This window comes from Microtus oregoni, unplaced genomic scaffold, assembly GCF_018167655.1.
Source record: "Microtus oregoni isolate MIOR12 unplaced genomic scaffold, Mior012 000042F_ref0000377, whole genome shotgun sequence".
In the NCBI taxonomy this organism is placed as follows: domain Eukaryota; kingdom Metazoa; phylum Chordata; class Mammalia; order Rodentia; family Cricetidae; genus Microtus; species Microtus oregoni.
In genome coordinates this window covers 10886657-10912031 of record NW_024543209.1, presented here as the reverse complement: position 1 = coordinate 10912031, position 25375 = coordinate 10886657, and the positions used below count along the sequence as shown (strand labels likewise).

At 41.8% G+C, this 25375-nt stretch overlaps 1 protein-coding gene across 1 annotated transcript in view; it reads right to left on the bottom strand.

Annotated features, from left to right (window-relative positions):
- Nucleotides 1-448: 448 nt before the first annotated feature.
- F13a1 (coagulation factor XIII A chain) overlaps nt 449-25375 on the bottom strand; it is a 155984-nt gene continuing 131057 nt past the window's right edge. The window contains exons 14-15 of the mRNA XM_041632770.1: nt 9764-9900; nt 449-2158 (exon numbers count right to left, since the gene is read on the bottom strand). Coding sequence (XP_041488704.1) covers nt 2005-2158; nt 9764-9900 — 291 coding nt within the window. The 3' untranslated portion in view covers nt 449-2004. The remainder of the gene's footprint in view (nt 2159-9763; nt 9901-25375) is intronic.

Sequence of the window (25375 nt, the reverse complement as noted above, 5' to 3'; positions counted from 1 at the left end):
CCTGTCTGCAATTGTTTGGAGAGGTTTGCTGTGCCCATCAGTGCTCCTTAACATGCTGTCTTATCTGTTTCCCATTCCTGTTCTAACACAATGATAGGTGCTTATCTTGACAGGTGTCCGTGCTGCCTGTCTGCCCACTCATTGTGATGTTTTGAAATTGTAGATAAGCAGATATCTATGGAGGAATTTCAATTTCTAGAAGCTGAGTTTTAAGCCAAGCATGCAAACTTCCTTCTTCAGTGAAAATGGTTAACCAAATGCAAAGAGAAGGCGAGGAATGCTAATGACAACATCAATAACTATTAGTCATTTTCCCTACAGGGCAAATGCATGTCCTAGTCAGGGTGGGGTGTACACTGCAGGGGAGAAGAGGTTTCCAGGCAGTTGAGCTTTACCATATGTAGTGTTGAAAATTAACACCATTTACTTCTGTGCACATGTAATCAGATCAACTTTATTATAGGCATCTGTTACACTCTTGTTAATAACAACATACCAAGTGAAGCTGGTTTAAAGCATAGCAAAATGCATTTCATTTGGAATTAGACGCTAATGTTGGAGATGACTTCATGGAGTTATGCTTATCTATGACCCTCAGGGGTTAGTGCTCAGGAACATCTCATAGGCTTTGAAGTAAATCAGAGCATAGCTACAGACTAGAGTATTCTGCTATACTTCCTTCCCTTACTTATTTCCTACCGCGTATTCTTTTTTCTTTTTGGCTAAGAATCATAATCAGCCGACCAAAATCACACCCAGGGCATTTCAATGGCAAATTCTAACTTTAAATCTGCCTTACAAATAGACGCCGGTAATCTAGTCTCATGGAACTTTGGCACGTAAGGCAAGGGATTTTGGTGTCCTCTGCCCTTGGGTCAGCAGTAACATTGATAAATGGCAAGGCCGAGTCTATGCTACCTCTACATACCCAAGAATTCAGGAAAGGTCTTTGTATAGTAAATATGAAGGTATGGGGGAATGAGAATCTGTTTGATCTTCCATGCAGTCTAACCACAAAATCTCCTAGTGTCTCAAAGCTTCTTTTTGTCTTAAAACAACCCCACTCAAAATACCCTAGGCCTCTGTCATTGTGTGAAGCACTTGATCTCAGAGAGATGGGTGAAGTATAATCACTAAGTAAGGACACCAATTCTTCATTTCTCTAATCTCAAATTCATGTCCTTACTTTCTAGCTCTCTACCCCAGAAAGGGTTAAAGTAAGGGTTATTCATTCTTGCTGATCAGGCCACAGTGTGACACCCATAAAATGCACCATAAACTACATTATTTAATAGATCCAAGCACCGCACCTGCTTCCTTATCTCCTCGAAGGTGATTAAGTTCTCCACAAATGCAATTTGTTAATGTGGGGCCACATCTCCTCACAAGGTAATCTGTGAAATTTGGCAGGCAGTTCCTTGGCTGCAGGTGCAAGATGAAAGACCTTTCTCTGGCTTTGCCAGGAAGAAAAATGATGCCGTGCTTAATTTGTGGAAAAAATATTTTAACACAGAGGGTACAACCTGATTCTAAAATAGGGGAAATAGAATTGTAAGGATCCAATCAGGTACTCCTTTGGGGGAGTATGTTACCCCCAAAAGACTGAGTGGGGAATCTGAAGTCTTAATTGAGGCCAGGTATTGGGCACACCCCCCCCCCCCAGCTCAAGGGAAACCCTCTGATATGTGGAGCTGCAGCCATTTGCAGTGATAAATGATGACTTTTACTCTTATGAGCTATGAAGGCTTAATGATAGCTTAATTAAAGCTAATGCTCAGATCCTTTGGAGGGTGGAGCAATTCAAAACTAACTCCCTCATCCAATGAGCTGGGTTTAAAAAAGCATGTCTATGAAATACATAGCCTCCCCAAGCTGGGATCTGTCTGTCTTCACATCCCAAGTAAAGCAAGAGCTAGTTACATTTTTTTTTTTTTTGCATTAGGATTTCCATAACCAAGGCTGCAATAGATCATGAGCCTAGGCCCATCTGGACCTCCTGGGCATTTACACTGCAGGGCGTCTTTGAATCTGCAGATCCAGCTCTCCATACACGTGTCTCAGGGAATCACTGGTCATGCTGGCAATCAGCTTCCGAGGGCCCGAGACCCAAGGCCGGCAGACTTCTTCCCACTGCACAGTGGTGTTGGGTCGGATTTCACTGGAAATAGGAAAAGCACAGGAAAGTTTGGTGACTCAGCTCCAGAACCCAGGTCTGAGATACTTGTCACTACTCTCTCTCAGCTGATGATAGCCAAGGGACCACCTACTAGGACCTTCAATCTAGTTGGCTGATTCAGCAAGTCATGGGTCAGCTGAGGTCCCTTCATAAGGCTGTGCAAAACTGGCCACCAAGAGTCCTACCAAGCATAGCTTCTTCTACCTGGGTGCACTTGCTGCTCCCCCAGAGGATGAGAGAGCTTGGCTAAGCATTCCTAACTATGAACTCTTGTCCTCGTCCGTGGGAATGATCTGCCTTATCTCAACTTTGCTCTGCTGGTCCCCTCCTAAGATTAAAGTCCTGCTTGAACCTCAGTAGCCCTTGCTGCGGATCTGACACTTTCATTAGCTCTCACTAATGTTCATAGAATAAACCTTGCTCCCTGGCACAATATCTGAGCATCACCTAAAATCGAGTATCATCATTCTCTGTAATCTATATTTGTAATTTAATTGTAATTTAATCAGCAACTTGGGTTCCCTCTACCAATGTGTCTTTCTGTTGTTTTCTTTATGCCAAATCCCTAATCTCTCCTCACAGTTCATGCTCAGAGACTTTCCCACGTCTCATGGACCAACCCATCCGTGGGGATGACTGATGTTAGTGAGGACTGGGAGATGCTTAAGCTTCTCTAGGATGCTTCTCACCCATCCTTCCATATAAACCTGGAAGGAGATAATATATGCAAGTTCATATGTATGCAATTTAGGTAGCTACTTAACAGCTAAACCAGGGAGGCCACTTTTTCAAGACTGTATAATTAGCAAATGGGCAGAAACAAGGTCTGAGCAAGTTATACCTTCCATTCCCTGGTCTATAACTGAACACTGCACTTCATATTACAGTCTATAGTAGATGCCATTTATGACTATTATGCTTGCTTTTTCTCAGGTTTTATTTCTCTAAGAAGGTATTTGACTTCGATTGGTTCAGTATGAAAAGCTTCCTGCAAGAGTTATGCAAGGAGGATTCCTGACTTGGGCTTTCTGACCTTTGGGAATGACAAATATTGGGTTGCCTGGAAACCGGGACAGTCTTTTTCAGGGAGAGTGGGAAGGAGCCTGGACAACAGAGGGCTTGGCTGATGGCCAAGCTGATGGTAAAGTGGCTGCCCTGAAATCTCAAAGACCAGGATTGGATCTCCAGAACCTATTTCAGAATAAACAAACAAAAGACAGACAAACAGACTAACTCAATAGCTAACAACTGTGAGTGTGTCAATACCAGCACACAGGAGACTGAGACAGAGCCTCTAGAATAGGCTGGCTGCCCTGACTAGCCAGAAGAGTGAGCTCTGGGTTCAGTGAGAGACCTTGCTTCAGTATAGAAGATGGAGAGTCACTGAGGCAGATGCTTGATGTCAGCCTCAGGTCTTCATAGTCAAATGCATGTAAACACACATTTGGGAACATGCATATGTAAATGCATGCATGCATGCACGCACGCACACACACACACACACAGGTTTATTCTATTCATCAGCTTATGGAGGAACAGCATGTCAGAAATGACTTAATCCAATATCCTATTCTATAGGTGAGAAAGCAGGCCCTAAAGGACCTGAAGAATCACCAGGATCACAGAACCTAATGCCCTTGATAAGAGAAGAATAGGAAGCCGGGCATAGTGGAGCAGGCCTTTAATCCCAGCACTTGGGAGGCAGAGGCAGGCGAGTCTCTGTGAGTTCGAGGCCAGCCTGGTCTACAAGAGCTACTTCCAGGACAGGAACCAAAAGCTATGGAGAAACCCTGTCTCAAAAATCCAACCAAAAAAAAAAAAAAAAAAAAAAAAGAGAGAAGAAAAAACAAAAGAGAACAGGAGTTGGAGACAGTGGTAGATTCCTTCTAGATTCTCACTTGTGGGTTAGGCTGAATTTCACAGAAACCCGAATATCTGGAAGCACAATCGGTAACTGTCAGAACACCAGCGCAGAAGAATTGCTCGCTTTCACCTGTAAGTGGCACAGCGCAGGCTGCCCAGGGCAGACTTGTTCCAAATGGATCACCGGTGTGCCAGTGTTGTCCTGTGGGTTTGGAGCCCCAAAGGTGCTGTAAAGTTTTAGTCATTTTAGGTGCTTAGATATTATGAAAAATGGAAGTTTTGATTATCTAAGAATATGAAGGAAAACCATTTTGTTCATAGCAGGGTTCCCAAATAAACATTATTGTGTGGCGGGTTTATTTCATGGTTATGACTGCCTATCAGTTGGAGTTTCAGAAAGACGAGAAAATTGAAATTAATTTAACCAGTTAAAAACTCAGATCGTATTGTCTAAGCAATCCTCAGAGCCTAGTGTTTAGATGATACAAAACTGCTTCGTGATCACAAGCTCCTTGAGCCTTGGGGTTGGGACTCTTAGGTCCTGTCTCTTGCGTTTGATTGTGTTGTACCTTGGGGAACTGTTCAAATTCTGTCTTGTCTGTGAAGTGGGACTCACATAGTACTTATCTCCACAGAACTGTTGTGAGATTTACATGAAATAATCTAGCAAAGAGCTTACATCTTACTTAGCAAGCATCCCTGGGCATAGCGTGTAAGACTCAGCAAACATCAGGGGACATTTGAGCTGCATCAGATCTTTTACTTGGTTATGACCAAAGAGTGGTTCTAATCTTTACCAGATAAATTCACAGTGTGATGGAATTTCTACCAGATGGTCCATGGTATGGTGACACGGAGGCAAGGACATTCCTTGGGCCTTCATCTGACTTAGGGCTAAACAGGAAGTGAAGGCGACAACACCACGTGGCTGGTGGATCAGTCACTATAGATGAGTAAGTCTGCTAACTGGGACCACAGCAGTTTTGATGACCTTAGTGAGTTGGCTGAATTCTGTGCCAAGCTCTCTTCCCCAGCTGTGTGAGCCTGAAGGGCCGCTTGAGTCAGCACCTTATGAGCATTACTGTGCACAGATGAATGCATACCTGACTATAGGAAAGAGCAGGGTGCCTCACTTCTTAAAGGGCTCTTATCCAGATTAAGGAAATGTAGGGATGGGGGTGATGATTGGGAAAGGGAATTAGCAGGGCACGGTTCTGAGCTGTAATCCTACCCACCTATTCAGTGAGAGAGGTGTTCTTCTCTCTCACACTTTTAGGTTTTGGCCTTGGTTGCCTTGGAACTAGCTCTGTAAACTAAGCTGGCGTCAAACTCACAGAGATCCATCTGCCTCTGCCTTCTGAGTGCTGGAATTTTAGGCATTCACCACTATGCCCGGCTAGAGAAAAAATGTTCTTGCATAATTTGATTTTTGCCCTAGGTATTGAAATGGTGTCACAATCCCAGGGTCTCATCTCAGACTGGCTGAGGCAGTCAAGAATTTCACTCACTGTTCACATCAGTGCCCAATTATGTGAAATGTTTAATCTCCATCTAAGTATTGTTTTCAAACTGACTTCATGATACACAGTTTGAAAAGCACTGACGTCACTTTTGCTCCCTTACAAAAGGTGCTGAGTGTTATGTATTGAATAGGGCGAGAAGCAGGTACAGGAAGCTAACAGTTGTTCTGCCCTGAAAATTATGGCAAGAAGTGTACCACTGTTATTATTATTAATATCACCTCCATCTTTGCGGTTGCTGCTTGCTCTCCTGCAGCCCTGTTTGTCTTGGGCAGTTCCTGCACGTAGACACACGGGGCTTGGTCCGTAATGTACAGTGGATAATTCAATATGAATGTGGTTTTATGATGTTTCTTTCAAAACAGTTCTGGCGTGGCTTCCTGGATCCACTCATCCTCTCCCCAGGGGTTTCCCATATCATCAGTCAATCTCTTGCCTTGTAAAAAAGTTACCCTGCTTCAGGCTCTACCCTGGACTGGTGCAAGCAGGAAATTCCCTCCCACAGAAACAAAATCTTCAGCCTGGCTTCTTCTTTTGCTCTTATTACCCCAAACCATCTGTATAATAGGTGTACAGATGAAGATACTCAATATGAAAATTCAGTTGTGGGCATTCTGCTCGTAGATGAATGTCGAGCAGAAAGAAGAAAAATGGTTGTTCGTTTCAGTCAGTGGAATAATGTCGGAGCAAACCTACTTCCTGGGTACAAATGGTGTGAAGAACGATGCTGCAGGATGTGCTGAGCCATCAGGACGTCCTGGCCATTCATCATCCTAAACTCACACAGGCAAACGCGGTTATCATCACAATGAGATGCAAGCACCTGTGGTTCCTCCCCCGTCTAGCTTTTAGCTTCTGAGAACTTAAGGATAAAGTCATATCACCAAGTTGGGGATTTTTTTTTTCTCTTGAATTAATTCATTGAACTTGGTCATGCATTTAAAGACAAAAATGAATCTAGAAGACATAGTACCTAACATTCTGGAAGTATCAAATACAGAAAGGTAAAAACTAAGGGTCACTGGAAGCAGACCTCTGAGCAGCTGAGGCAGGCGAGAGGCTGCTGGGCTGAGAGCCAGGTGCTGGAAGATAAACCATGCCACAATAATGTGTGCTCTAAGTGGAGACGGTGGCACAGCACTGCTTTCTGTTTTCCTGGTTCTGACTCCCTGCTTACTAGTTCCTGCTCTAGGTCCCCTACTTCAGGCGTGAAAACTTCTCTGCACTAGATATGACTCTCTGGGGGAATGGATGAAGGTGACTATTTAAGATCGAAGATCCCAGAGCCCTATACCTTGGAAAGGGCTTATGAAATCGTACTGGGTGTTCAAGCAGTTATGTGAATATGGTACTCCTGGGTTAGATCTAGGAGTATCATCAAGCACAATAGGATGCTTCTAGTTATCTGGCCCTGTGGTGCTGGATGTCTCTGGTCATAGTTGAAAATGTGTGTGCCTAAGGCAGAAGGAAACAGCAAAAGTTTTCACGTTAAGTCCTGAGAACAAATTATTTTGCTGCCATACTTCCACCCCCTTCATGACCCCATTTCTGACTCTGAAGAAGACAGCTTCCCTTGCTTGGAGAGATTAATACTCTAGGTCTGAGTTTCCATAAGAGATTGAGGATGACTATGGATTGAATATTTTGTTTTTTTCAAAATACCATTATAGCTTTTGTAAATTATTTGGAAAAGGTTGTGATAATAGGGCCTTTGGGATAATATTTGAACATTTGGAAGAGAGGTACAGAGTGCCTACCTACCTTCTCACTCTACCATGAGAAAACCTGGTGAGAAAATGACTATGTGTCAATTAAGAAGAGTCGTGAATCAGCACCCAATTAGCTGGCTCTTGACCTTGGACTACCCTGGCTTCAGAAGTCTGAGTAATAAAGGTCTGTTGTATAACTTCCCAATCACTAGATGTCTGTGGTAGCATCCTCAGCTGATGAACACAGAAGTCCTAGTGCCTATCCCTGGGCCCATCTGTCACATACTTAGGCATTAATTGTATGTGTTTCAGCATACTTTGAGCCAAGGTATAGGGAGGATGTCTTTCTTATGAGGACTGGCTTCATGCTTGCTTTCCTTGATTTATCCAACTACCAGACATTAACAAAAAATTCCTAGACTTTGTGAGTTTTGACCTCTATGTCTCCTGTATGGTAGGTACTATGTAGATTCAATATTTATGGGACACAGCATCCCTATGCATGCTGTATTAGATTCCAAACACTATGATGAAGTACCTGACATAAGCTGTTCATCAAGTTCAAAACCTTCTGCTTGTAGCTCAGAAGGTTCAAATCCTATGCTGTGTAGCTCCAAGACTTTGAGTCTCAAGTGAAAGTGACATGTTCATGGTGGGAACGTGTATCATAACAGTATTCTATCTATCTGTCTACCTATCTATCTATCTATCTATCTATCTCCCACCTCTAAGACTTTTTTATGTGGAACATTAGGAGTCACTTATACAAATCATAGCACATGTGTTTGCCTTCGTCAAGGTGGAATTCCCAGGACAGTCAAAGTGCAGGTATAGCAGGACTTTCTGGCACCCCAGAGAAAGCTTGTGTTACTAAGAAGGAAAAATTGGATACAGCAGACGGCCGTTCAGCAAAGAGAATGTGTTTCACTTTGCCTGAGCAATTCCTGCATCTAATTAGAATTGGAAGGTGTGAGAATGGGTAGGGAGACTCTCATTTCGGATGGAAGCAGGGCTATTGCTATTGACCTCTTCCTCTAGCTGGCCTTGATTTCTAATTTGATTCTTTTTTCCTCGCAACTTTCTTATTAGCGCAGGGAGGTTGTTATGGTTTGTGTTTGCATTTTTTTTAAAAGCACTCAGATAATTTTCACTATTGTATATTGTCTTCACAATAGGGTTACTCTGAGATGATGGGATGCAGAAATTGTAAGCCCTGTAGCTGAGAAGAAATGTGGGGAGCATTTAAGAGCTATAAAGGTGCTTCAGTAAAACTGAGTGAGGCCTGGTGTTTGTACTACAACTTACAGAGAGGGATGACCTCTACCAAGGGCATTGGGAAAATTCCCAGCATATAGGGTCATAAGGCAGTCTCCAGAGACTACCTCCTTTTCTGTGCCTTAGAAGGTCATCCCCAAGAAATGTGCTAGATTGATTGATGTTGACAGGGACTTATTTGTGGTAGAAATGAAAGTAATAAACCTCAAAGATTGGGATCTATTCTGGATGTCACACTTTAAGAGGAACACTGACAAATTGGAGTTTAAGAGAGGGAGGGAGCTGGCATCACATTAGAGGTGGGAAAGATGCAATAAGGATAGGTATTTGGTCCCTGTAGGGAAGACTCAAGGAATAAGAGAAAGCTCTCTGTAAACATCTTCAAGGCACCAGATGAAGAAAAATAAGATTTATGTTGTGCCAGTCAAGAAATTAGGATCACTGGTAAGATGGCAACATAGAAAGGGTGTGCAGTTCGAGTTACCTGGTCCTGGCATGAACTGCCATGTGAGCATCGACCTGTTAATAAAGGTGGCAGAGAGAACTGCTGGGTGCAGCCTGGTGGTGCTGGGCATAGAGGAGACAGAATTCTATTCCCATTACTACATAGGCTGAACTAGCCTTTGTCTCAAAGATGGAACCAAGTCTAGAACTCTTCAGGTTGAACTAAAAGAGCAATAATGGAGGCCAACAGTTCTAGGGAGTGACTGTTGGCAAAATCTGGAGGATGGAGCTGAAAAACAAGACCTATAAAAAGGGACATCTTTCATCATCATATCTGACACACTGAAGATATTCAATAACACCGATTGATTCCTGAAGAGGTAGTGTGGCAAGATAATCTGAACTTATTCTGGGGTGAGCCACTTTAGAACAGAATTTTGACTCTATTCTCAATTTTTTGTTATATATCATGGGAGCAAATTAGTCTACCACTAAAGTTCCATATTCCTGCATCTACCTCAGCAAGGTGGTATAAAGGATTTAATGGAAGTGTATAATCCTGCTTCCACCATACCCCACAGAAATAGTCCATAAGAAGGAGTAACTTGTCAGGTGTTTTCACTGGGATTAGATATAAGAGACAGAGCAATTAGATAGATAGACAGATAGACAGACATATAGATAGATAGATAGATAGATAGATAGATAGATAGATGGATAGACAGACAGACAGGTAAATAGCTTTCCACTGCTTTCCTCCTTGTCCTGGTACTTACTGGAACATCTTTCTCTTGGGCAGCGTCACTCCAGGACCATCCAAGTGAATCCAGACATTTTTCAGTGTTTCTTTTAAAGGATTAGTGAACTCAACAGTCACAACCATATCAGAGCCAACCATAACTGCGCCTCGGACCTGTGAAACAAATTAGAGGACAATACAGCTTGTCAGCAACAGTACAGCATTTCTGCCATCTCCTTAGGCATCTTTCCTCTCTCTCTCTCTCCTGAAGTTTTGCAGTGTGCTTACTCCTCAGCAACTCACCAGAGAGAGAAGAGACTATTGCTTTGACTGGGCAATACCTATTGAGGAAAAGATGGGACCTTACTAATTACAATCACACTCCTTTCCTCATTATGAAACTCCCTCTCATTAGAGCTGAGGTTAATAGCTGGGGCCTTTGGCGGCTCTCTGTCAGCAGGAGGCAGGAGCAACAGATTTCCAAAACGAGGGCAGTTTCAAGTGAACCCTGCTACTGGAAAGAACTCAAATTTTCTGGGCAGGTCATGAGGGATTCTTGAGGTCAAGAGACAGGAAACACTGCAAAGACTTATGCTTTCTTGTAGATGTGTTAGAAAGACCCCTCAAGAGAGTCCTTGTCTAGCTCGAAGGAGAGAAACATCTGTGCTAAAGTAGGTACAGGGGACTTCATCTGCATCTACATCTGAGTCCAGGAGGGGAGAAATCCAGAGAATGTGAGACTATTTGTGCAAAGTTGACCCAGAACAATCCTCCAAACTGTGTGAATTTGGCAGAGTATCTTCTGTGACAACCAGGGCCTGATGTTAGTGGTGATATTTACTCAGGTTGTGGTCTTGGATGATTCACTCAAACATTCAAATTTATTTATTTATTTGCATTTTACAAGCTTTATTAATTATTTAAAATAACAGGCTTTGCCATATTTGTATATACATATAATGTCCTTTGTTATACATATAATGTCCTTTGTTCACACCTTCCATTACCTCTTTTGCCTCCTCTCCCATGCCTGCTGGTCTTCTTCTTCTTGCCAAGTAGTCTTTTTTCAATTTCACACTTAAACAAATCTAGACTCTTCATATGAATGAACATATGCAGTATATGCCTTTCTGAGTCTGGACTAACATATGGATTCCCATCTCCATCCGTTTCCCCACAAATGCCATCCTCTTTCTGATAGAACAGAACTGTCTGGCTATGTACATACACCTTATCTTCTTTATCTGCTCATCTGTAGATGGGTATCCCAACTGCTGATTCTACAACGTTCCTCTGGTTATGGCATCTCTTTAGCCTCTGTATTGATTTGGGTAGTGGCTGCATCTGTTGATGGTGTATAAGGGTTCCTTTTCCTCTGTATTCTCAACATGGTTTCTTTGATGATAGCTACTCTAACTAGGGTAAGATGGATTCTTAATGTAGTTTAAAAATTAAAATAGCTATTGAGTTTGTTCCTTGACAGTTTTATATGTGTATAACATGTACTCTGTTTACTGTAAATCCCCATTTAGTTTTTCTTTTACTTTTACTATGAGCCCTCTTCCCTGTAAGTCCCCTTCCCACATTCATAACTTTTTGCGGTGGTCTCTCTCTCTCTCTCTCTCTCTCTCTCTCTCTCTCTCACCTCTTCAGACACTAACCACGGAGCCTGGTAATGACAATCACTTGGGTACACACTGAAGATAATGACACTCCCTCCCGTAGAATCCACTGCCAATAGTTGAGAAGAAGTAGAGTACAGAGTGCACCTCTCTGACCCATGACTGATTGTTGATAGCTCCATGAATGCTATAAAGTCGCGACTGTATTGGCTAAGCTATGTATGCCAAGAGGTCAGGATTTCATAGCCCTTCTTCATTTCATACCTTCTTTATTCATACCTGAGCTTTGTAAGATCGATATATTTACAACATATATTTGTAGATGAATACCTAGCTGTAACTTATTCTCGGCACCGTGAACACCCCTGCATCTTTGTGATCACTACTGTTAACCAAAATAAATAAATAAATAAATAAATAAATAAATAAATAAAAGGATTCTCTGGTTAAAGCTGAGATAAAATTTCTGCTATATGGGGAACTGGGGGTAGAAAAGGCATCAAGGTCTTACTTAGAGGCAAGCCCTGTGATCTACAGTTGGTGGTGCAATGGTGGTGCCCAGCTGTTGTGTAATTAACTACCCTCTGCCAGGATCTGAGGGCCAACCCCTCCACAAAAGGGGACTCATACCTGGTTCTATAAACCCAATCAAAACACACATGGCTGAGGAGGTATCTTAGGCCCCTATGAGTGGCCTTAATACTGTTGTTATGCTCAAGTGGAATGGTACTAAACTCTCTTCTAAATACTTACAATCAATATAGTTTTGATTTTAATTTCCTTGATTGTTAAATCTATTAATTTTTTATGTGGCTATTGGACATTTATTCTATTTTTGAAAACTGTGAGTAGATTCAGTTTTGTTGTCTCTAAAAGAAGACTTATATTTGTATACATACAATATATGTGTGCCAAGAAGTCAGGATTTCATAGCCCTTCTTCATCCACCTCTTACATTTTTCCATCCCCTTATATTTGTATGTATACAAATATAAGTCATATATATATATATGTAAAGTCTATTGTATATAATATTCTTTATATATATAAGTATATAATAGACTTCTTTATATTTATAATATATAATATACTTCTTTATCTATATAAAGTCTATTATATATATAATTGATATTATTATCCTTTCTGTTATATTTAGTAAGTGCCACAAGCTGGGAAGGCTTTCTCAATATAGAATCAATGTATTGGAAAATGATCAAGCAGCAGTGGAATTTCATTGTCTGTTTAGAGATTGGATTGCTAAATGGATCTGTATAAAATCAAAGTCACTTGAGAACAAAATGATTTTGATGATGATGATTTTACTTAGTAAGAAAGGAATGGAAGAAGATGATGCACAAAAAAAATCAGCTTTCAAGCTGCCCTGAGATTCTAGCTCAAGCTTCTTAAAACATCAGTGCTGCTTTTGACTCCAGTACCTATCCTGTGCTCTACAATTTTTAGTAAGAATTGTTTCAAAGTGGCACTTACTGGTTCATTGAGTTTTGTATGTATCAGCCTGACATTACTACATTGTGTCTTTAGCCAGTGCATAATATATGAAGACACACACAGATATGAGACTTTCATATGAATGGAGATTAAGAGGAAGAACATTGCCTGGAGAAGAGGACCCTTGCTTACTGACTTTATAGCTAAGAATAAAATCTTATGGTTTTGCTTTTTTTGTGTGTGACTAAATTTATGTTCATGGGATTAAAAAAATTCTATCATAAAAATAAAACTTTCAACCAATTCTTCATGTTCATTTCATGCCCCCACTTCCTAGGTGGAGAGATAGATTTAGGGGCACTCTGTGTAGGGCAGGCTAATATCGACGGAGACATCAGTAGGCTTATTTAAAGATAAGGCCTGTGTGCTGGAAAGAGGTTGTTACTTTAAGCAGTGGGGACTTACAACTACAGAAGTCTCAGCCCACTCCAGATCATAAAGCTAGAATTCCAAATGGTAGAGTAATTTGTTTGTTTTGAACACTCTGGCACATTACTAAACTCCACTGAGAAGCATTGTTCATGAGAATTCTCACACAAGGGCTACATCACTTTTAGCTCCAAGGCACACAGGAACTAGATGTTCACATCATAGTCATCCCTTAAGGGGGACAAGATTTTCTGAGGCAGGGTCATTTGTGTTGGTGTTTTATTTTCTATGAGATAAATTTACACAAAAATTTGAAGCTACTGACCAGGATAGGATTCAAATTCAAGTCTTATTATGAGAAAGAGTCAACTTAGAACTAAGGACGCAATGGCCAGAGATGTTGGAATTACTGTAACCCAGTGGTAACCAAACAACAAAGCTAAGCTATTTTGTTCTCATGTTCACGGGCTCTCTAGGAGTAAGGGAACTTTTAAGAAGGGTGTAGATTGAGTACATGTGATAACCGTCTTTCTGTGTCTGGGTTACCTAACTCAGAATAATGTTTTCTAGCTCCATCCTTTTTCCTGCAAAATTCAAGATAGAGGTGGTTTTTAAACATAAAACAAAGAAAACCAGTCTACAAACCACAATCCCAGAGAACTTAGGCAACAATGAGGACACTAAGAGAGACTTACGTAGATCTAATCTACATGGGAAGTAGAAAAAGGCAAGATCTCCTGAGTAAATTGGGAACATGGGGACTTTGGGGGAGGGTTGAATGGGAAGGGAGAGGCAAGGAGGGGAGCAGAGAAAAATGTAGAGCTCAATAAAAGTCAATAATAAAAAAAAGTGGCAAAAAAGAAGAGTGTAGAGAGAACTGAATTTGAAGCCAAACTGACAAAACTGAAAATGATAAGGCTCAATGAGAAGGAGATAGGCTAACTGATGAAAGAATGGGCCCATGAGCCAGAAGTTACTTTTGTAGCTTCTGGAGTGGTACAGTGTGAATGGATTGGATTAGCCTGGTCTGAAGGCTGTAGCAAAGTCAATAGTCAGCCCAAGACCAGGGTTTCCCAACCTCAGCACCAGTGAGATTTTGAACTAGATGCATCTCAGTTGTGAAAATTGTCTTACATCATGGAGGTATTTAACAGCATCTCTGACTTCTGCCCACTAGATGCCAATGGCCAACAGCACCCCACAAATCATGACAACTACAGATATCTAGAAATTGCCAGTTATCCCTTGGGAAGCAAAGTCTGTTCCCCTCCCCGCCCCGGCCTTGAAAGTCATTGCTACTAAATCGATGAAAGACTTAACCTGTCACTTTCTTCCCAGGTGTTTTGGCGTGGTCCAATTTGAGTGTCTTATATGGCATCCTCAGTTTAATATTCTAGTGTTTCTCATTAAAATAACTTCAAAACACAGTGGAATTATAAAAATAGAAGTTTTATCTAAATTACATAAGGCTACATAGACACCTTCAGCAAGAATGTTTGCTGTCATGACTCTAATTCTTTCTGTGGGAAGTGTGTTGGTACATCTGTCATGGTCATCACAAGGATGAACAGAAGCCTCTTAAGAAATAAACTTAAAATTTCCAGACTGATACCAATTGGGTCCATCAACAGTCAATCATAGATCTAGGAGGGATTTATGTAGCACTATTCATCCTTGTTAAACTATTGTCAACTGATGGATTTGAGGGGAGAAGCAGCCATTGTCTACTAGGGTGTACCCAAAGGCGAGCCCAACAGGCTCCAATACATAGTTCCAAATCTATGGTCACACAGAGGAATCTGCTTCAAAACAATGAGCCACAAAAGAAAGTAAAAAGCCATGAATGTGGGGAAGGGACTGTCAGGGAGGAGGAGGATTGACAGGAGTAAAGAGAGAAGGAGAGAGTTGGTGCGAGAGCGCTCAGAACTTGTTATATACCTCTGTGACATTGTGAGAACAAGTTTAATTAATCATAATGGTTAATATTTAAAAAGAAACAAAAATGCCAGTTGCTGTTAACACTTTCTCCACACAGATATATCCAGTACTACATGAATGCATTTGTATCACATGAATTCACTCTGAACCAGGAAGGTTATCTATTATTTTCTAGGGCCTATGAACCGCAGATTAATCACCCTTTCTATGCTATTGGGCTAATTCCCAGGATGATTTTTGTGTTGTGGAAAAGCATACCCTCCCAGGTCACTGCGGACTATGACAGGGAATATTTTTCTGAAATCTTGAGGACCAGAATATTAGATTTCAGAGGCATGGACATTTTTAGTTTATTTCTATATACACTTTACTAGTTGAGTGTTCCTAATTTTAAAAAATACCCAAAATGTGAAATATTCCAACTCTGGAACATTTTGCATGGTGAGCTGGAGCTTAAACATTTTTGACTTTTGGAGTTTTGGATTAGGTATGCCCAATATGTATTTGAAAGGCTGCCTGGTGTTTTTCCTTTGTAGATGGGCATCAAATATGAATATGATCACAATACAGATTCTTCTTGGCTAATTTCATGTGTCACACTCAATAAGTTTGTTTCCAAGTATTATCTCTGTAATTAGTGTCTGCACTGAGTATATCAATACTGTCACTAGGAGGAGGCTGGAGAGAGGTGGTTGATGAAGGAGGGCTCTGCGCAGGCTGTTGTGTATTTCTTTTGTAATTAACAACAGCTTGGTATCTATTCTCTTATGTTTGTCTCTTCCCTCCAGAATTTCAGCTTCCTGTCCCTGACTCTTGAGAGGATGTTGAATAATACAAACTCAAACCAAACTAAACACAATACTTAACTATCCAATATTCAACAGTCCTGTTTGGAAATTTTGAGAGGCTATTTTTCTTTCCATTTTCTAAGAAGAGAATAGAACATTTTCTTGGTATTTACTGACTTAAGAGATGTTATAGTATCTGTGGAGCAGAAAGCAATGACTACGTGTGGTGGGGGTGGGGGGAAGAGTTTGTGTTTCATTCTTCCTGTGTTCTAAACAGTTTACTTTTTTTATGCTGTGAAAACATTTCAATGCCAATATTGTTGTCTGTCTGTCCTTTTGCCTTCCTTCTTCCTTCCTTCCTTCCTTCCTTCCTTCCTTCCTTCCTTCCTCTCTTTTTTCTTCTCCTCCTTCCTCTCCCTCCCTCCATTCATTCGTTTGTTCCTTTCTTTCTTTGTTTTCATAAAGCCTCAAATAAAAGCAGGCCTTAGGAAAATCTATGGGATCTTAGGTGAAGAAAGAGCATTCATAGTATTGAGTTTAGAGAGACATGCTTAAGACAGAGACCAGAGAAAAAGAGCCCAGGACATGCTGTCCTTGGAGATGCCTCATGTTTTTACACACATCTCATGACTCTGGTGTTTTCACTGCCTTGCAGTTTAAATGAGAAATATTTTCTCTCCCCATTTCCCCTTACCCCCACTCCACCCCCAAGTTCCCAATTTTTGCCCGGCAATCTTGTCTACTTCCCATATCCAGGAGGATGACTATATGTTTTTCTTTGGGTTCACCTTCTTATTTAGCTTCTTTAGGATCACAAATTATAGGCTCAATGTTCTTAATTTATGGCTAGAAACCAATTATGAGTGAGTACATCCCATGTTCATCTTTTTGGGTCTGAGTTACCTCACTCAGGATAGTGTTTTCTATTTCCATCCATTTGCATGCAAAATTCAAGATGTCATTTTTTTCCTGCTGAGTAGTACTCTAATATATATTTCCCAAAGGCCCAGACATTGGGATACTCAGCCTCCAGTTTGCAGTGATGTTGGGGATATTCAGGAGGTGCAGTTTGATGGACAAAGTACATCATTAGGGTTGGGCTTTGGGGTCTCACAGCCTCAACCATTTCCAGTTTTCCCCCTTCTTCCTTCTTGTGGCTGTGCACATGATCTCTCAGCTTCCTGTTCCCACTGCCATGTCTGACTGTTGCCTTGTTTCACTTTCATGATGGACTCTTATTCCTCTGGACAAGTAAACTCAAAGAAACTTGTCAATCTGTAGATTATCTTGGTTATGGTATTTTATCACAACAACAGAAAAATAACTAATATAACTATTTTATTCAAACTATCCATTTAAAAAAATAAAGCTATAACATAACATTTTCCCAAGGTGATTGTACTCATCAATACTAAAGCACTGAGTTCTGCCCTTTATACATGTACATGATAATGAGTAGCTACTCAGATTCTTTGACAAAAGGGAAAGTCATTATTTCTCCTCTTCTCCCCCCCCCCTCACTCTCTCTCTCTCTCTCTCTCTCACACACACACACACACACAGAGGAGATTGAAATAAAAGAAAATTTTGAGAGTGAAAATGACTTAAGTTGACAGTTTGATTCACACAATTTATTAGATTCACCTAACAGTCTTTATTTGAAGTGCTTTCAATCATTTCCACGTACCATTGGAAATTGAATTTCCTCCCTCCTCCTCACCCCATGGTCACTGCTGGAAATAAGCAGTTGCTTGTTTGTAAATTGTTCACCAGCTCCAGAGCTGGTACTACTCTCTGCTAACACACAGGCCAAGTCATGTAAAAGTCTGTGCTGACCAAGGTCATAGTCACTAGCCCAGGTGGCTATGTTAGACTTAAATGAATTAAAATAAAGTGAAATTTGAAAAATTCAGGCTTTGGTGGTATTGATATGGGAAGTCCTTTTGTATACGTGTTGCTTTTATTGGTTAATGGATAAAGAAAACTGCTTTGAGCCTATAGCAGGGTAGAACCGAGCAAGGCAGGGAAAACTAGTCTGAATGCTGGGATAAAAAAGGCAGAGTCAGGGAGACGCTGTGTAGTCCCACCTGAGACAGGTGCTGGCAGAACCTTGCGGGTAAGCCACAGCTTCATGGTAAACTATAAAATAGTAGAAATGGGTTAATTTAAGATATAAGAGTGAGCTTGAAATATGCATAAACTAATAGGCCAAGCAGTGTTGTAAATAATATAGTTTCTGTATAATTATTTGGGGTCTAAGCAGCTGGGAACGAACAAGCAGCCTCTTAAAACAAATTGGCACTCCAATGTGTGCTAGCTAAAATCTACATAAAACCTGAAAGGGCAGGATGGAGAGATGGCTCAGTGGTTAAGAGCATTGCCTGCTCTTCCAAAGGTCCTGAGTTCAATTCCCAGCAACCACATGGTGGCTCACAACCTCTGTAATGAGGTCTGGTGCCCTCTTCTGGCCTGCAGGCATACACACAGACAAAATATTGTATACATAATAAATAAATAATAAATATTTAAAAAAAACCTGAAAGGGCTTGGAAAGGAACTCTAGACACAAAAAAACAAAGTTTAGCCATATTTTTTTTCAGCTGGTAGCATGCCATAGCTCTCTTAAGAGAGGTCCATGCAGCCAGCATGAACTCTGGCTCTTTCAGGAGGCTGAGCATTTAAATGGGGTCTGTGAGCAGCATGTTACAAACTGCTTAATGGCTCAACATAGACCTGCTGCATACTTGAAACTGGGGCAGTGTACGCAGCTTGCAGAGGCAGTGAACTTGCCTTCACCATGCTGGACTGGGCAGAGCAAGCAGGCAGGGCCCTGTTGGCCCTAGCCATGCCCACTTAGCATTTTTTTAAAAAAACAAAAACTGGAAATGCCGTGGAACCTCCAGAGGAGATAAAACACAAGCTGCCAGCCGGAACCTTGCTGATAGCTAGGTCATGAGCATCGTGGTAAAATATAAAATACTAGAAATGGGTTAATTTAAGATTTAAGAGTGAACTTAAAAGATGCATAAGATAATAGGCCAAGCAGCATTGTAAACAATATAGTTTCTGTATGGTTATTTTAGGTTTAAGCGGCCAGGAATGAACAAGCGACCTCATACAACAATGGTACCTGCCACATTTGTGGGGCTAACATACACCGTGTTGACAATGTGGATCTGAAATAAATGTCACTGTGGAAACTTGTAGCAAGTCATTTAATCCATAGAAGGATGCCAGGTAGATGCTGAGAGTTTACAGAGAGGAAATGGAGGCACAGAGAAGCTGCATTACTTGGCTGAATTCATACAGTAAGGAGGAGAATGAGACACAAATGCAGTTGGTACTAGAGCATTGCCTAACCGTATCCCGTCCTAGGTCTGTCTAATAACAATAACAATAAGCAGGCAGTTTTCAGTGGTATTTACTTAGCAATACAGGGACGCTGCCCATCATTTCCCTTCCTTTGTCCTTTGAAACCTTGCTGCTCTACAGACTTGGAGATACACATTGTAATCACTACCTCTATTCTCTTCGCATGAAAGCAAAACTTAGAAGATAACTCGATGCTAGTAAATTGGAAGAATCCACCTGGAAATAAATCTAGGTCTTTCTGACTTAAAACATTCTCCTTGAAATGCCACCCACGCTGTGATCTCTGACAGATGGGATAAAAATAGCATCCCACTGAAGAATCATTTGCTGCGTTAGCTTTTCATGTTTTTGCTAAACCATCCTCTGAGGGCAATGGTTTTAAGTTGACCCTGAACTATATTTGAAAACACAGCTACTACCCACCTTTTTCTTTTTGATTTTATGAGGAAAGAATTAGATTCCCGCACCAGGGTGAAATGTGACAAGGTAGCCTTGAGGCCTTAAGATACAGTGCTGGATGATAATGGGATTTTTCTATTTAGGGTGAAACTGGGAATATACTTTCCCAAGAGAGATCCTGTAGTCCACATCTAGTTGAATCACAGGGTAGGAAGATGTGGTTGCTGGTTCCAGATGCTTTCCTCTGTGTGTTTGTCTTCTTGAAGATTTAGACAACAGCAAACAGGAAATGCATAGAACAACCTACATGTTGGGTATCTCAGTTACCATAGCCTGATGCTTCCCTTTGCTTTTCACATAAACACTGTTACACATCTGTCCAGAAAGGTGAGATGATGGGGTGCACCCATCAGCGCCTTGGAGCTCACACAGTCCAGAGTGTGCCCTATCTGTTGACACAGTTTGTGCTATCTCTGACCCAAAGCAACAGAAGGGCATGAGCACAAAAAGCCACAGCAGAAAGCCCCCTCCCCCATTAGGCATTCTTTGGGAGAAGGAAGTTCAGAGAGAGGACAAAGCATCCATCCATCCTGGTTTTTTGGCCCTTAGATCTACCCTTGAAGGGAAGGGCTGTGTCATGGTGATTGGGCCAAAATCATTGTAGAACAACGAGGCTGGAGAGAGTATATATTTTTTCTTTTATTGAAAACATGGAGGATAACATGGTTTGGATCTTAGGCTACAAGCATGAGAGGCAGTAGAGACATTAAGAATTAGGGCTGTGGAAGAAAGTTATGCCATTAGGGTTATGTCCTTGAAAGAGCTGCTAGGGCTTGGGCCTCTGTCTCTCTTTCACACCTTCCTGGCTATCATATTTCTCTGTCACCATCATTAAGTAACAACTGATTGCAGACTGATACTCTGAAACTGTGAGCCAAAATCACCCTTTCTGCTTTTTAGTTGATATACATGAAGTATTTGTCACACAGAGAAGGGAAAGTGGTCAGTTCCCAAGCCTTATCATAGGGCTCAGGGACGAGCCCTTTGTTTTTCTACTTGGCATTGATGAAAAATTTGGACATTTATGCTCCCATAGATCAAATGGAAGCTTTACCAACCCTCACCTAGTAACTGTTAAGTGGTTCAGGATACTGACTGCATCCCAAGTGGTTTCCCAAACGTTAATTTGTCCTTTGAGACAGAGGAGTATAAGTCAGGATGCTGAGAGAACAGGACCCAGAACTCCCCTTAGCATCTTCCCTGCCTCACTCCAGAGACACACAGAGTCGAGGTTCTAAAAAGATGGCCTGGGAACCTCAGTGAGAATCATAGGTGTGCAATGGAAGGCTCCAGTTGGAACACAGTATTATAATCATTATTGGGACAAACCATGCTACTATCTGCTAGTAACTAGGGCTAGATGAAATCTGGACATGGGGTTAAACCATTGCACACCTAGGCCAGGTAAGGAAGGGTTCCCTTCTCACAGGAGGTGAAACTTCCCACCAGGCTAACAGGCTTGGTGAGTGGATGGACTCGTCTCTCTTTCCCAGCCTGGATAGACACAGCCATGTAGGTGTAAGTGCTGGATGAGATGGGGCTTTCACTGAATTTTACTCATAGCATCAGCAGTGGCATTTCCCTATGTGACCTATTATGACCAGCCCAAAGTGGCTGCGAAGATGTTATTAGCTCCGTGCCTTCTAGGTGGGAATATGGGTCTGGAGGCTTGCCCGGTACTGTGCATGCCTGCTTTCCTCCACAGCTGCTGCTGCCCATCTTGAGCATAAGAACTACCAGCCCTCATTGGTGAGAAGCAGAGAACCCCATCAGATTGCTATTCCCACACCGTGGGTCACGGTGCGTAGACAAGTGTGTACGTAGTCTGGAGACCAGCTTGGTTCTGTCTGTGGCCTCTGGGCCCCTCCTCTCCAAAAGGCAACTGCTCGTTAACAGTTAAAATGCTGGAGAACCTCCCCGCCCTGACTTAAAGCAGCTTTTGACAATCAACACATGGGAAGGCAGAGAAAACTTCCAAGTCTGCTTTTAATAAAATATACTTTTCTCATCAAAATATTTTGATAGCACGGGAAAAGCGATGTATGCTCATTAAAGTTTAATGAGCATCTCCCCCTGCCGCTTTCCATATGAGGATCCCACACCGTGACTCACGAGTGGTGTATGCTGGGCACAGTCAAACGAGAACAAATTTAACTCAAACCCAGCCTCTATTGCCATGGGAATGAATTAAGTCTGATATGCGCTCATCGGGATTAAGGATCTGGCCACTGGCCCTTGTGCTTTGGTGGCCGGTAGGTTAGATTCTGATGGGCATAAGATTATCATCCCAGGATGTCTAGAGTCGCTCTGAAAAGGGAGGTGGGTGAGAACAGCTGGATTCTAGCTTCCAGGTGACTCCATTCCTCAGGTCAAACAAGAGAGTCCCAGAAGCCAACGCTTTGGGGCAAAGATTCTGTAGAAAGAGACAGGAGACCTCTGGGGAGGCAGAGAGGATCATGCTACAGACATGGTCATGAATTTCTACAAATGCTTTGCTATCCATGGAGTCAATGGCAAAAGTTTTGTCCATACATTCTAGACTCAACTAAAAATGGCCCTACATGCTTTTTTGGTAGGTATCCATAGTCTTACATGGCTCCCAACCTCTACCCTAAAAAGGACACTTCTTCTGTCTCTACCTCCACTGATACACTTTCTCATGCCTTTCTCTAGTATCTAAAATAGTTTCTCTATCCATCTCTGCTGGTTGAATGATAATCATTCATTAAAGATAGCTTATTCTTTCTGGTTGATAATTCATTAAAGCTGCAATCGCCCCACTTTGTAACACACAAACCTTTCTGTTGAAGCTGTCACCATTCCTGCTGCCTATAAAATTCCCAGCGTGAGAACGATGTAGCTCATAAGTCACATTTACACCACAAAAGACTAGAGGATAGAGGCTTCTGACCTTCCCTAGTCAAGTATGATCATGAACCCGTCATTTATGAAGAGAAGCAACTACAGTAGGATCCAGTGACATGTATCAGGTATCTATTGCAGTATCTGATATACATATATCAGACATCCATTGCTCAGTCAACACAAAGACTCCATGACATGAGAATTGCTATTGCCTTTCTCTGTGCAGTGGGAAAACAGACTTTGAGAGGCTCGGTGACTTGGTAGGCTTACATAAACACTGTATGGAGAAAATGGGTTAATGGTTAAGATTTGCATGATAATGTCTGTTGTGATATATTTGATTACTCTGTGTAAAGATATGTCAGTGTGATTGGTTTAATAAAAAGCTAAATGGTCAATAGCAAGGCAGGAGGTACAGATGAAATTTCTAGACAGAGAAGAAGAAAGGGGAAATCACCAGCTGGACACAGAGGAAGCAGGAGAAGAGGGAAAAGCCATGTAGTAGCATGTAGATTGATAGAAATGAGTTAATTTAAGTGACAAGAGCTAGTTAGGAACAAGCCTAAGCTAAGGTTGAACATTCATAGTTAAGAAGTCTTTGTGTCATTATTTGTGAGCTGGCTAGTGGGACAGAGAAAGGCTCATTACAAATGCTCATCCATAGTTTTTCCAGACAGGTTTCATACTGGACAGAATCAGAACTCCCTTCTCTCTTGCACTTCAGTCTCAGCCAATGGCCTTGGCTCTGAATGAGCTTCCTCCGGAACTAGCACTCCTGCTTCTGTCATGGAAACCAACCCAAACTAAACCTCACCAACCCTGGTTCAAGTTCTTCTCTGGTCTACTAACTTATAGAATGAGACATCACTGATACATCTTGGAGAGTTCAGTTACTCTTAAAGAACCTAGTAGACACCTAAATAAATAACCCTTCTAATTAATAATACCTAAAAAGATCAAAGATATCGGTTTTTTTCCATGCACACAGTTTATTATCAGCGGTGCAATTAAATTCTATTTTGTGCTGTGGTCTGAGCACTTCACATCTCGGAAAGGCTTCTCCTGAGAGCTTGGCAGGGACAAGCCATTGCTTCATAATGAGGTGAGCATGAGAGCTCTGCCTCTGGTGGGAAAGACAGAGGTCTGAGTACGAGCACAATCCCTGCTTAACACCCCCCTAAGAGTAGCAAAAGATACCTTCACTGTGTAGCGGAGGGAGCTCAATAAGGCTCTTGACTGGGAGAGCCAGAGTGACTCTTGCTACTATAGTCCTGGGCTCCGAGCTACTGAATTCATTCTCTCATGGGAGGATAGCACCCCTGGAGCATCCCATGTGCCCGTTTTTCTGTTTAGCATTCGTTTCAGATTCTACCTTCTTCTACCTACAGAATTCTGATTCTCTTAGCCTATACATCCTCATTTGCATTCTGCCTCTTAAGGCCAGTTGTGCAGACAGTACCCGTTACAAGGGGTCTATGATAAGTGGTTGCAGTTAAAGAACAAGAGATACGATGACACAGACCTTCCTAGATGCAGAGGGAATGCCATTCCTTGCCTCAGTGGGTCTTACACAGCTTCAGGTTTGGGTGAGCCTCGTCTTGGGGGTGGTTCCTGCACCATCTACAGAGAGCCAGACTTTGAGAAGTGGGTGAGACAGTTCTCCTCCTGCTTCTGTAGCCAGGCTGCTGGGGTCGGAGGCTTAGCTCTACCTCTGGACTATACGATCTTACACAAGTTTTTCAGCCTCTCTGTACTTCAGCTTTCTCACTTATAAAATGGAAATATTTTTACTGTTCATCTGGAGGAGTTATTGCATGTTGAACCTGCAGTTATATGTGTGATATATAGATTGAGGGCAGCTGCTTGAGCCCAGTTTGTAACCATGCAGAGGAGCCATATTGAAAGCTGTGCGACAGTCGCTAGCTTAAAAAATGATTCCAGTACATGGTTCATAAGAATCAAGATTCACCTTTCATTTTTGCTCAGTGCCCCATTTCGGGGCCACTTGGATTGTCTGATTATTTTAGGGAGGTTCATGTTAGCAGGAGCTATGCCAATTGCTCAGTCGTTTTAGAGAAGAATGCTCTCTAGACACCAAGGAAAGGCCTCTAAGTCCACACCTAGATGGCATAAAATGTCACTCTCCAAGGTGACCACAGGATGCTTGCTTTCCTTCTTCCATGAGAGGAAGGCATCTTGGGTAAGGCTATGTACTGATAGCACAAGATCTTGGCCTATGCTATGAGAAGCAGATAAAACAGGCCCCCATTTCTGTCTTCTAACCCCATCCCCCAAACTTTCTTTACCAATACCCCCTGAGTAATTTAAGAAGAAATTTCCTGTAGTTCTCGGAAAGGCATGACTAAAGTCATCAGCTAAGTGAGCAAAAGAAGCCATGGTGACAGAAACCAGAAAATTGGTCATCGTGGTGAGTGGGGAAGACTGTAAACAGGAAAATGCAGGAAGGAACTTTCTGGAGAACTGGAAATAATTTATATTTCCATTCTGTTGGTACTTACAGTATGTGGCATATGTATATTCAGCACCCCAGCTTGTATAATCCTACTGTACACAGTCAACACCTCAGAGAGTGACTTGACTGTCCAGAATGCAGGTAGGACAATGTAGGCAGTCTGCAAGCCTGACCCACTTTATTCTGAAGACACAGAGAGTTCTTAGTCTCTGTCTCCATTACACATCTTTATCTTCCTCCACAAGTGTGTTTAT